Consider the following 16173-nt stretch of genomic DNA (forward strand, 5'->3'; position numbering starts at 1 on the left):
TGTATTTTGACTTCTCTCTGCCTGACTGCTTACCAACCAATGTCAACATCACTCCTCATTTTGACTTAGCAGTGCTATCCACGTCCCCTAAGGTTACTTGTTGTGCTAATTCCAGCAGCAAGTGACAAAAATGATTGTGTAACGAAGAGTGCAAGAAGAAGAAACCCTGGCTTTAAGAGGCACCATGCGACAAGTACAGCCAATCTTCACCTGCTCCAGGCCTCACTAGAGCTGCCACCCTCTTCTTCCTCCCCAGCCTTCTCATCTCCACCTTTCCACACACTGCCCTGTCCGTCCATCATCCATCCGTCCGTCCATCCTCACTCTGCCATTGTTCCACCACTTGTCCTCTTCTAACTGCGCACCCCAGCTGGTCCCCAATCCCACCCTCCTCCGGCAGCCTCTTCCCCTCCCGGTTCATCCTCCCACCTCATTTCCTGCCCACCCTTATCCCGCCTGATCCCTGGATCTCCCTCAGACCCCTTCCTCTCACACAGCGCCAGGCAGGGTGGGGCCTCGGGGTGCCAGGGTTGGGATCAAGCCCCACAATTGCCTCCTTCCTCTCCCCTTTATGTATAATTTAATAAAGAAACAGTCGCACTTCTGGTTGATTATTTTAAAAGAGGCACCACACAAAGTTCTCCCGCTGATTCGAGGCCGACAGGGTGAGAGTGGTCGGAAGGGAAGACCTCCAAAGCTCAAGCCCCCACCATGACTGTGGCCTGCCCATCCAGGCACCCCTACTCACCCCTCTCTTCTGGATGGCCTTCCGGATCAGAGCCACCACGTCTCTGCCTTCCACGCCGCTGCACTTGAAGCCCTTCGTCCACGAGACCAGGAAACTCTGGAGAAAGACCAAGAAATGAACATCAGTTCCCCAGCCAAAACTGATTCCACACCTGAAACGAGTTCTTTGGCAGAGCCAGTGCCACCAGGTTAGACGTCCAAGACCAGGGCTGGGTCTGCGGAGACTGGCCAGGCAGACACACTCGGGTCCTCAGAGACCAGCAAAGTGGACATGACGTGAAAGACTCCTTAATCACATACTGTACTGCTCCGCCACATGGAACAAGGAAACCAGAGAATGGTCAAAATGAGACCGAGGCTAGCATCCACTGACACCAGCCCTCCTGAGAGGCATTCAAATACCAATGATCTTCCTTCATCATACCATATACACAAGTCAGGGCGGGGTCATGGTGAGACACTCGGTCCTGTTGCTATGAGGGGTAAAGGTAATGGTAGGAGAGGAAGAGTCTACGAGCGGAACAGAGGGAGCTCTGGTGGCCCCGTAACAAGAAGCTGCACTGCAATCCCAGAGGCACACGGTTCTAATCCACCAGATGCTCTGCAGGAGAAGGAGGAACAATCTCCTCCTGTGCCAGTCAGATCTGATTTGACGGTACACACACACACAATAACAAAATAAAATTAAAATTTAAAAAAAGTGGAACAGGGTTGATAAAGGCTTCCCATACTGTCATCATTCTTCGCTCTCTCTCAAAGGCTTAGTCACGGAGAAGACAGAACTCTCAACACTCGTCTGGACAGCCCATACACCCTCCCCTCCTCCCAGCCCAGAAGTGACGGCCGAGCCCTCGTACCTCATCCAGCTTGGTCTGGTGGCAGGGGAAGGAGAAGGTGAATCCCAGCGGGAGCTTCTTGTCTTTGATTTGGAGCTGACCCATGAAGTTGGCCAGGCACTCGGCAATGTGGTCAAACAGCTGTGGGGAGGCGACACAAGGAGGTGAGCGGGGTCTGGGGAGCAGCAGGACAGGGCTGCAAGCTCAGGTAGGGGCCAGTGGAAGGTGGCAGGTCCTCCCCTGCTGAGGTCTAACACTGCTCATCTAGGAAGTGGGGACAACAGTACCTGCCCCCCACCCAAGACTACAGAAAATACAGAAAGAGCCGATTGGTGATTGCTGTCAAGTCGAGCACAACACATAGCAACCCAATGAACAGAAGGCCTGAAGCCTTTCTAGAACTCTCAACATTTCTCAGAGTTTGTGGTTTCCAGAGCCGTTGGGGTACTTAGGAAGTGGCCACCACTCCTAGAGGGTAAAGAGTTCCACTGCCAATTCAAATGCAGGCTGTTCAAGCCCACCAGCCCCTCTAGGGGAGAAGGATGGACAGTCTCCTCCTGTGTGATTTACAGCCTCTGAAAAACCCCTGGAAGGTCAGCTCGATGACGTCTAACAATTCAATACGTATGTGCCAAGTCACGGCGGCCACATTTCAAGGGCTTAGCAGCCAATGACTAGGGGCTCCTATTTTGAGCTACCCGCTCTAGCAGGGGCCACTCCACAGTGCAGGATGGATAAAGCTGAGCCCAGTGCAACGGAGGGGACAGAGACCTTCCAGTCCTTGCCCTCCTATTAAGGGAGGATCAAAAGGATGCGTTGCTGGGAATGGTTTAATACCTTCCTGCCATAAAAAAAGGCTCAAAGGGCAGCATTTGGTGAAGCTAAAAAGGCTTCCTTTTTCCTTACTGGTCTGACAACCTGCTCACACCTAAGCTGATGTCACTAAACTTAGAAGCCAGCACTGAGAGAAACGGCAGGTCCCGCCTACAGCCATGCTGCCACTGTCGCCAAGAGCTTGGCAAGGTTTTGGTTCAGTGACTTTGTCTTATTTTTTTGTTTTTTTGTCGTCAGGTGCCATCGAGTTGAGCACGACTCATAGCGACCTTATGAACAAAAGATCTGAACCCAGTCCTGTCCTGCGCCATCCTCACACTTCCTGACACACAAGAGCCCACTGCAGCAGTCACCATGTCAATCCACCTGGTCAAGGGTCTTCCTCTCCTTCACTGTCCTTCCACATTGTATTTAAAATTTATTTCTTTTCCTTCATTTAAAAGATAACTTACATCTATCTAAGAGCAAAATAGAGAAGGGGAAGGGCTGCTTACACAGCCACTGTGGACTTCCTTCCGGACTCCGGGCTGAGTTTTCTGTTGCTTTCAGACATAGGATGTTCTTGCCCTGACTCAGGGTGAATCCGAGATTAAAATTAACCCACCACCAAATAAGTCACAGCGACCCTCCATCAGGATTCCGAGACTGTAAATCTCAACAGGAACAAATGGCCCCCTCGTCTCCCACAGAGTGGCTGGTGGATTCGAACTACCAAACCTTTTGGTGAGCAGCCCAACACATCTCATTCAGTCACCAGGGTTCTTAAGATGAGGCAGGTACCATATAGCCATCAGAGTTTCACATGTCCTAGTTTTCAGATTCATTGTGACATAGCATTTTTCTAGATAGTTCCAAGTCCTTCTATGTACCCTAGAGCTTCTTCTATGCGGGTCTCATAAACTCTGTGTGTGGGTGTGTGTGTAAATACCACTTTGTATTGTATGGAGAAGTTTCTTTATCATCTCCAGCTCAGTGGGGGAAACCAGGGGAGCTGATGTGAGCACGGCATTAGAATGTCATTCCAGAGCTGTCCAGCCCAGACCTGGCACCCTCAGAAGCCAGACACTCCACAAATTCTCCTAATCATCACAAGTTCTCTAGAACAAGCGTGCTTTCTGAGACGTACATATCTGGGTGCACGTGAGCTTGTGTCCTGGCCGTCCAGCTGAGCTTTCCAAGCCCTTGAAAGAATGATGGCTTTGATTCTGGCAGGAGTTAGATTCGAACTGTAGTAAGGACTCGGGCCTGCCTCAGGAGCCCACCGCCGCTCGTTGTAAAGGCAGCAATGGGAGGAGGCTCCCATGCTTTTCCCGACTCATTCTTTCCACTGAGTATGTGGGTACAAAGCACACCTGTAGACGCCACGGGTCCACGGAAACCGCTTACTAAGTAAGAATGGCCCCTGTGGCTTGGGGCCACTGCTGGAACACATGGTGGTCACCACGGGCCCTGCTGGGTTTTTCAGTGTTTTATCAATAGCCTCGCTGCCCTTGTGTAAGACTTGTGTTAGCCAGCCAGGAGGGGAAAGAACAAGCTAACAGAGACAACGGGGCTGGTTCTGTCCTCACGCAACGACACCTCAACTCAGCACAGCCAAAGCCCTGGGGCCTCACGCCCATGCTCCCTGCCTGCAGGAAGAGGACGAAGCCAACCAGCCCAGCCTCTGGGCCCAGAGAGAGCGACCAAGATACAGGCCTGGCTCCTCTGTCCAGGCCTCAGAGGAGCAGCTCCCGCCTGGACAGGGGACAGGGCAGGGAGAAGGGGGTACCTGGGTACCGCTGCCCCGCATGAGGTCCTCGGGGATGGCGTAGATCTGGTTCTTCATCTCCACCCTCTGGAGGCCATTGTCCGTTACTTTCACCCACAGCACCCGGAAGTTGGTCCCTCCAAGGTCCAGGGCCAGGAACTCGCCATGTTCTGGGGAGAGAAGGGGGGCTGTTATTAACTTCACAGAGACCACAGTTTGAAACCTGTGACACCTCCCCGGGTGGAGAGGGACCCGCTCTGGACGGCGGCTTCTGTCAGGCTACACACACGCATGTGTGGAGGACTTTCCAACGCTCAGCTCTTTGAGGTGGCCTTTCTGAGGCTGTCCAAAGACACGGCTCACCCTTGACAGCAGCCGACTGTGGAGCAGCACACCCGCCCCTTCCTGGCCTTCATCCTCAGTCAAGAGCTTCACACCCCAGGGCAGCCAGCAGGTCGCTTCCAGGGCTGGGGGCCCCTGGGCTTCCTGCCAAATCACAATCACATACAGAATTTATCCTGTTTGCATACCACGCTGGAAATGGCCTCAGGCAGGGTGAAGGGTCACATGAGGCAGCGGAATGGGGTCCAGCTGGGCTGTCCAGCGAACAGCAGCTCTGAGCCACCCCTGCCTATCCAGCGCCATCCTCATCACCTCGGCCGTGCTCCGGCCCACTGTGACGGTCACTGGGTCTGGACATCTTGTGTGTCTTCCTCACTCTCTGACCTTCCACTTTCCCCAGATGAAGGGGCTTGGCCAATTAGCCAAGCAGAGGCCCTGAAGAGAATTTACCCCTCTCCCTCCCAAGAATGCTGACTCGCTCAAACCAGCCGCAAAGCCGAAGAGGAAGGAAAAGTGGAACTCCAAAAACGTAGCCAGACACACATGGGCCAGAGGCCTCGCAAGGCTCCTTCCCTCTCGGAAACCAGGGGTGCAGAGCGGAAGTCTCCAGATTCGAGACAGAAATGTGGGCACAGAATGAAAGTGCTGAAGAGGCTGGACGGCCAGGACCGGACAGTGGGCAGGCGGGTCAGGCAGGGGCTCGGGGAAAGGTGGGCCCACTCCAGAACAGCCTCTTGAACGGGTAACGGTTCTGCTCTCTCCCCACACTTTCCAGAAGACAAGTGATGTCCCGGGATCCCATCATTGGCACGTTCCTCAAAGGGGAATGGCAACTGAGGGTCAGGAGACCAGCAAGGGGTCCGTCTGTGCCCATGTCCCCTCAGTAGCTCCAACTTTACCCCAGAAACCACCACGCAAGTCACCCACAGAGACAGCATCCAACAGAACCCCCACCCCGTCCTGGTGGGGACAGATCCGTGGGGAGGGGGGGCTTGTCAGTAACCCCCACAGAGCTGCCTGGTGATTCCAGAGCCTCACACTACGCCTGGCCTGCAGCCTGTCAGCTGTAAAATGGGAACGGTCCCTGGGTTGTGACTACCCGTTCTAAGTACAGCCCCAGAATCTGTGAATCAACCTCCAGAAAACCTATTACATTACGAAGTGGAGGTGCAGAAAACGACCTGCAATAATAAATGGTGCTACTCTGCAAATGAGCATCGGAACATTATTAATAATAGAGTAATGTTAAAGACGGCTTAGTATATCTGGAAGTGCTCCTTTAATGATTACACACACACATGAAAAACGTCTATATAGCATGCTTATATTATATATAGACATGTCTGGTGGCTGCGTGGTAAAGAGCTGCACTTGGTTCAAATCCACCGGCTGCTCCACAGAAACCAATCCCTGATGAGTGATTTACGGAAAGTGCGCTGGAGGGTCAGCCAGGGGTTGGCCCCACTCCACAGCAACAAGTGTACACACTCTACTCAGACAAACATCCAGGGCTGTGCCCCGCTATTCAAACCAAGGTATGATCCCTATTTCAAGACAGCCTTGGGAACAGAATGCTATGTAATCCAGGAACTGCCCACGCACTGGCCCTCCACATCACCGGGAGGTAAAAATGAGAAAACACGCTTGGAGTCCCAGCGCCCAGCGCTCAGGGCTCAAGGCACAGTCCACAGTCAGGCAGCTGCCAGCAAAGCCTGCCCAGTGCCCACTCGAGGCCCAGGGCCCAGGGCGAGGGCTGCTCTGACTGCTAAGAAGCGAAGTCAAGGGCAGGGAGACAGGAGGACCTCGTCCAACAAGAGCCCTCGGGACCGGCTCCAGGGGCGTCAGCACTGCTCCCAGGGGGAGTCACCAGGAGCCTGATGGCTCACGTGCACCGCCCGCCGGGCCCAGCCCTGACCCCTCCTGAGGTCACTGTGCCCGCGGGTGACACTTCCAGGCGCTGGGCGCCCGGGCCTTCCCTGTAGTGGGCCCACAGCCAGATTCCAGGAAAAGCGGTGTGGCGGCTGCCACAAGGGGTGAAAAGGGAACCCGGGGGGAACTGCCTGCATCAGCACTGGGCGCTTGGAATGCTCCAGAGCCGCTGAGTCGGCTGCCGCGGGCAGTGAGGGCCAGGCTGCCCTGGGGTTTGGAGGGGGCCTCCCCGGGAGCCGGGGGCACCGTGAGGGGCAGCTCAGCATTTCCTGACGGACACCACTGAGGGCGAGCGGAGGGGAGGTTCCAGTTGGGGTTTCCAGGAGACACTGGGATTGAGCCCACTAATCGATGCAGTTAAAGCTGTAAACCAAAATGTGCAGGTATGCAAACCAACAAAACTTGCAAACTGTCCCTCACAACCAACAAGAAGTGGACAAAAGGAAAGATACTAAGGATTTTTTTAAAATGTCCTATATTGGTTCTGTCTTATATTATATATAGTCTCCTTTTCTTTCCAAAGCAGGATGCCTGGATTAAAATGAATAGATGTCAAATGAATTTTATGAAAGTCAAGTAATTCTTTTCTAAAATGTATCTAAGAGTTCTCCAAATGTCTCTGTGAGACAACAAACAGTTCATTGTGTTGGGTTTTCTCAATGGACGGGGTTGAGGGGGTGGAGAGGTGGGACAGGAAGGACAGTGATTCTAGCCCCGGAAGAGAGGCTGGCCCAACTCTCCTGACTGCTCTGGACCAGACCCATGACGGTCACCACAGCCAGAGGCTCCCGAGGCTTGGACATGACAACGGAGCCAAGACCTGAGGTGACCTCTGGGGACCCAGCATCAGACGGGCAGGCCTCATCAACAGCGTGGACACATCACTACCCGGTGGCTGTGGCCTTTCTGAGCCCGTCGCCTCACCAGAAGATGGACCTCACTTCTCCCCGCACTGGTGGGGCTGATGGGGGCTACGGGCAACACTCCACGTGAACAGACAGGCATAGCCTTGTGGCTGCCAGCTATGATCTCGATTCTGACTCCTGGTGACCTTTGCAGAGGAGGAGATGTCACCCCGTCCTGCTCCGTCCTGCCATTTATGTCCGTTGGTGTGATCGCTGCACTGAAGGAAAGTTTCCCTCGATTTGTTGATCCTCCACCTGGTCGACCACAAGGCCGTTCAAATCCTTGGTCTCTCCGAATGTGTCCAAAGTACATGAGTGGGAATCTGGCTCTGCTTGTCCCTAAAGCACCTACGGCTTGTTATTTCCACTAAGACCAGTTCTGGACGCCCATGGTGGGTTCAGTGATGTCCATCAAAGCCACAGTCCAGATGCTGCATCATGTGGCCCCTGCAGACCCCACCTAGTCCAGGCTCAGGACCTACCACCTCCACAGTGAACTTCTGGAACCTTCCAGAACCCACCACAGACGTGGGTGGGGGAACACACATAGCGACGGGGTTGGGGCAGGCCGCCTAGGCAGGGCAGGTGGTTGGCATGGTCTAGGAGGTTTCTTAAGGAAGCACAAAGCCACCTGGCCGAGGTCCCAGTGAAGTCTGGACAGAACATTCTGTTGAGCAAGGACGGTCGCATCTGAGGCAACAATGAAGAAACCTTCTGGGGGGGAGGGGGGCAGGGAAAGAAAGACAGCGAGACCGAGAGACAGAGACAGAGAGACAGAGGGACTTCCTCTTTGACCGCCCACCTTTCCTGCCATGAGGTCTTTTTCCAAGGACTGGTGTAGGATTAGATATTGAGATGTTCAGTGGCCTTTTTCTCTTCCTAAGAGTGGTCTATTTGTGCCTTTTTTCAAGCATTCACTATTGTCTTCTCCTCTCTTTTCTATCTGCTTATTTTTCATTTCATTTTTACCCTGACTTGTCGAAAAGCCTAGACTGCCAATGAGTTTTTCCATTTAACAATTCACACACATTCGGCTCAGTCAAACCAATGTCAAGGTTCCCAGTATCATCACTCCTTTAACTTCCCATCTGTATTTCTGATTTCTTTTCATTGGGCCTTATTTTCTTTATGGTATAAAAGAGCTTTTCGTATATGAAGGAAAGTGGCTTTGTCGGGTAGACAGACCTCTGCAGTGATTTTCGCCCAGTTGGATGGTTATATCTTCATTTCGTTTTTGATACACATGCCATTCAGATAAGTGTATCTTTTAGATCATGGAAATGTCATAAGCTTAAAACTCCCGAGGAACGAGATCACGTCCGTGCGCTGGCTCCTCTGACCCTCTACCTCCTTCCTCTTAAGCGTGGCCACTGTTACTACAGACAGCAAGCAAAGTCTCCTTTTGGATTTTCTTGGAAAATAAAATAAAACACTAAGCACTTAATAAAGTACTACTGATGGGTTAAGATAAATAACTAAAACCCTGCATTTATCTTGGACTTCCTTATCCAGTTTCATTTCTCTGGTTCCCAGGACAGAGTTCAGACTTTCTGCCATCTGCAGACTGGGGTAATAAAATAATGAAAAGATCCAACAGAAGGAGGGAGATTAGGATGAAGGCTCCAACAACGGTCATGAACAGAAGAGAAACTACCCTTGCTGGCGGGGGTGGGGCACTTTGTAAGCGTTCTCTCACAATCTTCACCAATTCTGTCAGACACCGTGTGCCCGTTGTACAGATGGGCAAGCCAAGGCTGGAATCGTATAAACCAAGGTTCAAATCCAGGTCTGGCCCTCCAGTGAGCTTTTCCAACTATGATGAATAACGAAAAGGAAAGCTATAATCCCCAAATCAAGACTCCAGCAATATCAGGCGTGTAAAGCCCAGAGCCATCCCCAAGCTGGCCTGGGCCCCAGAAGTGTCTCTGATGCTGAGTCACTCGGCTGGGGTCAGGCTGGGTCCGTGGGAGCTCCACACCCGGCCCTTCCTCGTGGTTCCTGGAAGCCCTGGTAACCCAGTGCAGGATCCGGGATCGGATGGAGCAAACAAATCATAAAGTGAGGAGACGTTATCAGGACCTGCAACCCTTCCCTCCAGGACAGCCACTCTTCTCAGAGCCAACCGTCCACTTTGGGAATAGGGCTGGGAGGGGACAGTGAGGTGACAAAGGCAGGAGAAGGTGACACGCCCTTCTCCCCAGGCCTACGAGGTCTCACTGAGGCGGGCTTCACGGCAGCCACGACTGGTGCTCTACCACACACTTCAGACAAACCTGTTTCATCTCTCAGAACCTCTCAGTTAGGCCTGATCAATTAAAAGCACAGCTCCCCAGAAACAGACAGGAAGTCACCCCACCGCTGCCCAGCTGCCCTCATGCTGACCAATTCATGGCAATCTTGTAAGGCCAGAACCAGGTCCCCTTAGGCCATCAACGCTTGCTTCTTCCAAAGCAGACTGCTAGCTACCAGGCCAGGGGGTAAATGGAAAAGGGATTCACAGTTGGGCCCACAATTGCTACCCTTGGTAACAGGAGTCAGGAGACAGGGAGAACTATCATCCTGGGAATGTCTGCGGTCAGGGTACTGAGGCGCACTGATGCTATTCTGAGAACTAAGGTGTGCCTGATTCAGGATATGGGGGTTTTGGGTTGTTGGTTTTTTTTTCCAGCTACTCGCTATGCATCTGAAAGCTTGACAATGAATAAGAATGAAGAGAAGACTTGATGCCTTTGAGCTGCGGTGGCGGTAAAGAGCACTGAGTAGCCATGAAGGGCCAAGAGAACGAAGAGATATGTTTTGGAGAGGGTGCAGCTAGAATGCTCCTGGGAGGCCAACAAAACCAAGCTTTGTTGCATGTACCGGGCATGTTGTTAGGAGGTTACTCCTTGAAGGGTGGAGGGTCAGCAAAGGAGAGGAAGACCCTCAACCAGGTGGACTGTCACAGTGACTGCCGCAATGGGCTCAAGGTTGTGAGGTTGGCCCAGGATAAGCCAGGGTTCAGGTCGCTAGGAGTCATACTCGACCCAACGGCACCTGACAGCTATAGAGGATGGGAGAGAGGAACGAGCAGGTGGAACACAGGACATTTTAAAGCCATGAAATGATTCTACACGATACTATCATGATGACTACATAGCACGCATAGACCTAGGTAGATGGCATACCTTTGTCACTGCCCAGAGCCCCGTCTAGGTCACCGAGTGTCACAGGCAGTTGGAAGTCGACTGCTAACCTAAAGGATTCACAGTTGGGCCCTAAAGTTCTGGCTGTGGGGGACCTCCCCCAGCCCCTCAATCTCCGCCCAACCCCAGGGCCACTGCAGATGAAAGGCCACGTGGCATGCTTCCCACACCGGAAAAATAGCCACCAGCTCAACCCCAGCCAGCAGTTGTCCTCTGTGAAACACACGGTCATCACAGTCAGACTCAACTGGACAGCAGAGCTTGGCTGGGGTTTGTTTTATAGGACTGCACAAAGCATGAATAATTACATATCCATACTGGACAGTGACTAAGGGTGACAGAAGAACAATCGATGCCTTTGAGGTGTGGTGCTGAAGAGTAGTGAACATCCCGTGGACTGCCAAGAGAACTAACAGGCCTGTCCTGGAGAGGGTGAAGCCAGGCTGCTCCTTGGACGCAAGGATAGAGGAACAGCGCAGAAGAGGAAGACTTCAGATGAGATGGGCTGGCATGATAAATGGGGTGGTGGATTAGGTGTGCTGGACAGGGCAGGGTTCAGAAGCTGTTGTACACGGGTCACTCGCTATGAGTCATGGTCGACTAGACGACACATAACAAAAACACTGGCTCATCAACTACAACAAATGCCTCCAGCCAATGCAGGACGTAAAGGACAGGAGAGAAGGACAGGCATAGAGGAACACCTGAACTTTCAACTCAATCTTTCTGTAAACCAAAAACTACTCTAAAAAGTAGTCCATGAAAGACAGAAAAAGTCCTCAAAGGAATAATCCTGGCCCCAGGCCACAGGACACGGCCCGGGGTGGGGGGGGCTGCCTCCCAAAAAGGCCCAGCAATCGGCTTTCAAGTTGGTCCCATGGCCCAGTTTGCTTTCCGGCTCATTTCCCATCCTGCCCTCGTTCAGAACGGAGCTTATCAAATATATAAGGTCAGCAAGATAAAGGAGTTTCCATTTTTCCTGGGAGCTCCTCTGGTCACAGGGGACAGCTGAGGGTTGAAATGGCTTTTGTCTGGCCACTCGAACATGCTGTCCAAAGGCAAGTGAGCTGAGGTGACATCAGTCACTTGGCCCAAGGGTGAGGACCCCAGCAACTGCTAAAATCATGCATCACCAGGTGCCTGGCACCTGACAAGGTCCGTGCATTTTCTGAAAGGGGACAAGAGTGAGATGGATCTCCCAGCAGGTTCTCTTTTCAATCACAGAATCCTTGCCAGGACTGGAGAAGACAGGTGCTTTCTGTGAACACCTCATCAGGGTCTCGGGAAGCGTGGCCTGCAAACACTCTTGGCCGATTTGACCTGTCCTTGTAGTAACCTTTCTTAGAAGAAAGGTCCTGCAGGCTTAAAGGCTGGCAGTTCAAATGGCGCCCAGGCAGTCCATGGAGGACACAGGACTAGCTGAAGCCAAGAACCCCTCGGAGGGCAAACACCTTCTCGTGCAGAAAAACAATGCCCTTCCTGGGCATTGTGTGCGCTGAAGACGGCGACCCAGGCCAGACCCCCGGCCTCGGCCCAGGAGGCCAGGTGGTCACACGGCTTTGCAAGGACCCAGAAAGCTTCCTCGCAGAGTTCCCTCTGCTCCAGCAAGTGACGCTGTTGTTTCTCGTGGAGGCGAGGACGGTGCGATCTGTCAGGACCCCATCCATGAGTGTGAAGGGTGTTTGAGATAACGCCTGCCCTACGTAAACGTTTAATAAACGCCAACTACTATAGAGGCTATTTATCAAAACGATCTTGAACTTACACTGCAGGCACCACATAAATTTACTTATTAACTTGCACGTGCGCAAGCTGTTAATATGCGTCTCAGTTGACTGGCTGCTGATACACCTACAATGCCGAGCAACCAAGATAAGGACGTCTTTCGGCCTCACCTACCACCAGCCTCCCTTTACCGTACGTTAGATGACCCAGCATCATCCCAACCCTTCCTCCGTGCAAACCTTAGCTCCACAAGCATCATTTTCTCAGGCTGAGCCTACACCAGACCCAGGCAGCGAGGGGGCTCTGCTGGACCACAGACCAGGCAGCCCGAGTCGCCAAGGGAACTAGAAAGCCATAGGATTAGCCAAGAGGAGATCTGACATAAGACACAAAGAGGAATCACTTAAGGGTTCAAGCTCTGGCAGAGAGCGTCCCGGGTTCAAATCTCCAAACTGGCACTAACTTTGCTGTGACTTTGGGCAAATTATCAAATCTCCTTTTTCAAGCAAATGAAAACCAGAGAACTGTCATCAGATGATTGTGAGAATTTGTGCGATAGTTGCAATAGAGTATTTTGCACAATTCTCTAACGTTTAATAAGTGCGTGAGTTTTAGTAACCACGCTCTTGATTTCAACTGCTCTGACAAGCTCTGTTTGGCTTAGCCGGTGGGTGTGTGAGTGAGTGTCAAAAATTCTATTTTAAAAAATATTTTTTCAAGATTTGAAGAGCAGAGACTTGACAATTTGAGAATAAACACTGTTCTCTTAAAGGCAAGCTCTGGTGGCCTAGTGGCAAGAAGCTGCACTACAATCCCAGAGGTGAGCAGTTCGAATACACCAGATGCTCTGCTGGACAAGGAGGGACAATCTCCTGTACCAGTCAGACCTCATTGACGGTACACACACACAAAATAATAAAATTTTTTTTAAAAAGTAAAAGGAGAAAGATAACCTTTGTTCTCCCTGCCTAGAACGAATGGGGAGAAGAGCAAAGACACACCTGGTTCTGGATCAGAGGACCCTCACTCCTACCCTCTGTCTCCTGCAGGAGCCCTGGACCCACCTCTCCTCAGCTGGGTGACCTCAAGCAAAAGAAAAGACTACACAAGCTTCAAAATCTTAACACAATTGTAAGCTGTTCACCTACTTTACAAGGTCTTACAATCTTAAAGAAAACAATCGATGTGATACTCATACTCACAAGGACTCAGACTAGCTCTCGGGCTGTTACGCACCGGAGAAATATTTGGGGAGTTCGTTTGGGCTGGTGCTGTGGGAACCAGGGACAAAGCCTTGGCCATGAGGAGCTGGAGCTTTATCAGCACTTGAAAGAATTCAGGAGTGTGTTTACCAGCCAGAGGGAGTGGCAGTTCAAAGGACCATCTAAGGTTATCCAGAGGAAGAGCCCAGAGACAGGCGGCTTTTTATAGAGAACGCACCAGGCCTTCGGTCCAGGCTGCAGCCCGTGTTTCAGGAATCATACAGTCAGCAAGCCAGGTCTCCCGGCCCCTGGGAGGACCCGGAGGTGGCCTCAAGGACACAGAGCTGGAAAGAGTGCCGGCCCTGGGCACAGGGACACACCGCGGCCTCACCCTTATGACCACACGCCTCACCAGTGATGACCACCTCTTGGGAGGACTCCCTCCTAAGTGCCAAGACCCTGTGTTTCCTGGTCATCCACCTCTGTCCTGGCAGCTGCCCCTTCAAGAAGTGGGTATCTGTCCGTCACTCCTCACAGGCCCTCGAGGGCTTTCATCTCTAAGATGAAGGGTCTCTATGAGGATTATGTGGATCTGATCCAGTCCATTTCCTGCTCCTCCTCTAGGAAGGCATCCCCCACCCCCAGACACTGAAATGGACACCTCGGCCCCACCTGGGAATCCTGTCTTCTGTGCCCCCCACCTCCCTCCTCACACGCTGCGGCTGGACGTCACCCAGGACGCTTCTGCTGCCCCCTCACTAATGTCCGCCTCCCACCAATACTGTACAACAAGCAGAGCTTTTACGTGTGTGTCCCAGGCTTCCTGTGACCCTGCCCAGGCCTGCCTCTCCAGCCTGACCTCCACCGGCACCATCTAACCGCGTTCTGTAATTGCTGGGTGTGTGGAATCACATGTGGACCCAACAGAGTTTAACAGGCTCTTTACCAGAAGGCTCAGAGTCCAGCGCACATCGTGGCTCTTCCGTTTCCCCAAGTTTACGGGAACTTCTGGTCCTCCTGTTTTCATAAAGCTCAAGGAACCATCTAGAAACAATTTGCTGTTGGTTCCCCGGGACCATTCAGGGTATGGCAGTGCGTACAGTAGAGGAGGTTGGAGATGCTGGACCCGCGGCGGGTGTGTGTGTGTGTACAGCTCCTCTCCATCACCATGGTGTCACGTGACGTCACAGCAAGTGCCCCAACAAGGCGCCCATTCTCCCACGCTGGGCCACGCGGCCCTTCTCAACACAGGGGGAGAAAGCAGATAGTTTCCAGGATCGGCAAGTCTACTCCCAGCAGTGGAACCTGATGGGCACCTTGATCCCCCAGGCCATCTGCCTTCCAACCTTCCAGTCACCCACACACACTCCCCTTCAATGCCCTGTGCTCACATCAGCTGGGGGTTGGGGGGACTTCTGAGCTGTGAACCCAAAGAGCCTTCACGGGAACACACAGCACTTTGGCTCCCAGAGCACAGTCCCCCCCAAGTGGCCCCCCGACTGTGGAGTCCTCAAAGCCACTGCACGGAAGCGCTCAGTACCTGTGCCATCCGGAGTGGACCTCACAAAGGTGGGCAGCATCTTCACTGCGGCTGTCGGGTGCGTGGTGGCCCCAAGCCCCTTCTCCATCTCCTTGCGGAACCGCTTGGAGATCTCCTGAAGCGTCTCGTCCGAGAGACGCATGTCGTAGAGGTACTGGTCCACCTGGAAGGGGACACCAAGGGGAGAGGGCCCGGTTAGAAGAGCCAAGGGCCGGCCTGTGGCACCCCACACACTGCGCCCTGCAAGGGAAGGCTTGGGGCCTCCACAGAGGAGGCCACCCCACCCCGCCACAAAGCAAGCCTGAGAGTAACCAGTCGGCTACCCTGGAACCGAGGAGCAGCTTCCAAAGGCCCTGGTGCTTCAACAGACTGGCCTTGACACCGTGCATGCGGACAACTGTGTGCCCCACGGGTCTGACTGCTTTTAGGAGAGTGGGGTGCCAGAGCTTCTAGACCCTGCAGGTCCCCAGGAGATGGCTGTACCTACTTGGCACGTGACAGGCACATCTCTAGCAGCCTCCAGTGACCCCTGAGACCCAGCCAGCGTTAACCACCCTAGAAATGTCCCAGTCCAGGTCCAATGACATCCGGGCTGCCCAGGAATACAACTACCCCATGACTCACACATCTCAGTGTTCATGGAACAAAGCCCAGGGTCACTGGCAACTGCCAGTAATATCCGGGAACAGCCCATGGGGTGGGAAGGGCCCGTGGGGCCGTAAGGGGCAGCAGTGACACTGCATACTTGCTCAGGCCCTGTTTAATCCTCCCGACAGTGCTGTGGGGCGGCGCTGTGGTGGGGCAGCACTGAGGGGCAGGTAGCATTGGTGGCTCCACTCTACAGGGCAGTGAAGCCAACTAGCCCAACGCCGAGCTGGGACTGAGCCTGGGACACTGTGCTTTCAGCACTCTGCTAGGTGACTGGTCTTAGATGACAGAAGTCTGCCCGGACCACTGACAGAGTGTACTCTGGCTGGTCCTGGGGAGCAGATGCCCGTTTCCCACCTGGTCACCCAGCACAGCCCCCTTACCACATGGTCACCCAGCACAGTCCTGGGAGCAGACGGCCCACTTCCCACCTGGTCACCCAGCACAGTCCTGGGAGCAGACGGCCCACTTCCCACCTGGTCACCCAGCACAGTTGTGGGAACAGACGGCCCCCTTACCACGTGGTCACCCAGCAC

At 53.2% G+C, this 16173-nt stretch overlaps 1 protein-coding gene across 1 annotated transcript in view; it reads right to left on the minus strand.

Moving 5' to 3' along the window:
• Positions 1 to 16173, minus strand: part of HK2 (hexokinase 2) — a 46427-nt gene that overhangs the window by 15309 nt on the left and 14945 nt on the right. Inside the window, exons 2-5 of the mRNA XM_006880822.1 lie at positions 14990 to 15152; positions 4186 to 4334; positions 1605 to 1724; positions 749 to 844 (exon numbers count right to left, since the gene is read on the minus strand). Of these exons, the coding sequence (XP_006880884.1) occupies positions 749 to 844; positions 1605 to 1724; positions 4186 to 4334; positions 14990 to 15152 (528 nt within the window). The remainder of the gene's footprint in view (positions 1 to 748; positions 845 to 1604; positions 1725 to 4185; positions 4335 to 14989; positions 15153 to 16173) is intronic.

Source organism: Elephantulus edwardii, unplaced genomic scaffold, assembly GCF_000299155.1.
Source record: "Elephantulus edwardii isolate Elephantulus edwardi_28Jun2011 unplaced genomic scaffold, EleEdw1.0 scaffold00011, whole genome shotgun sequence".
Taxonomy (NCBI): domain Eukaryota; kingdom Metazoa; phylum Chordata; class Mammalia; order Macroscelidea; family Macroscelididae; genus Elephantulus; species Elephantulus edwardii.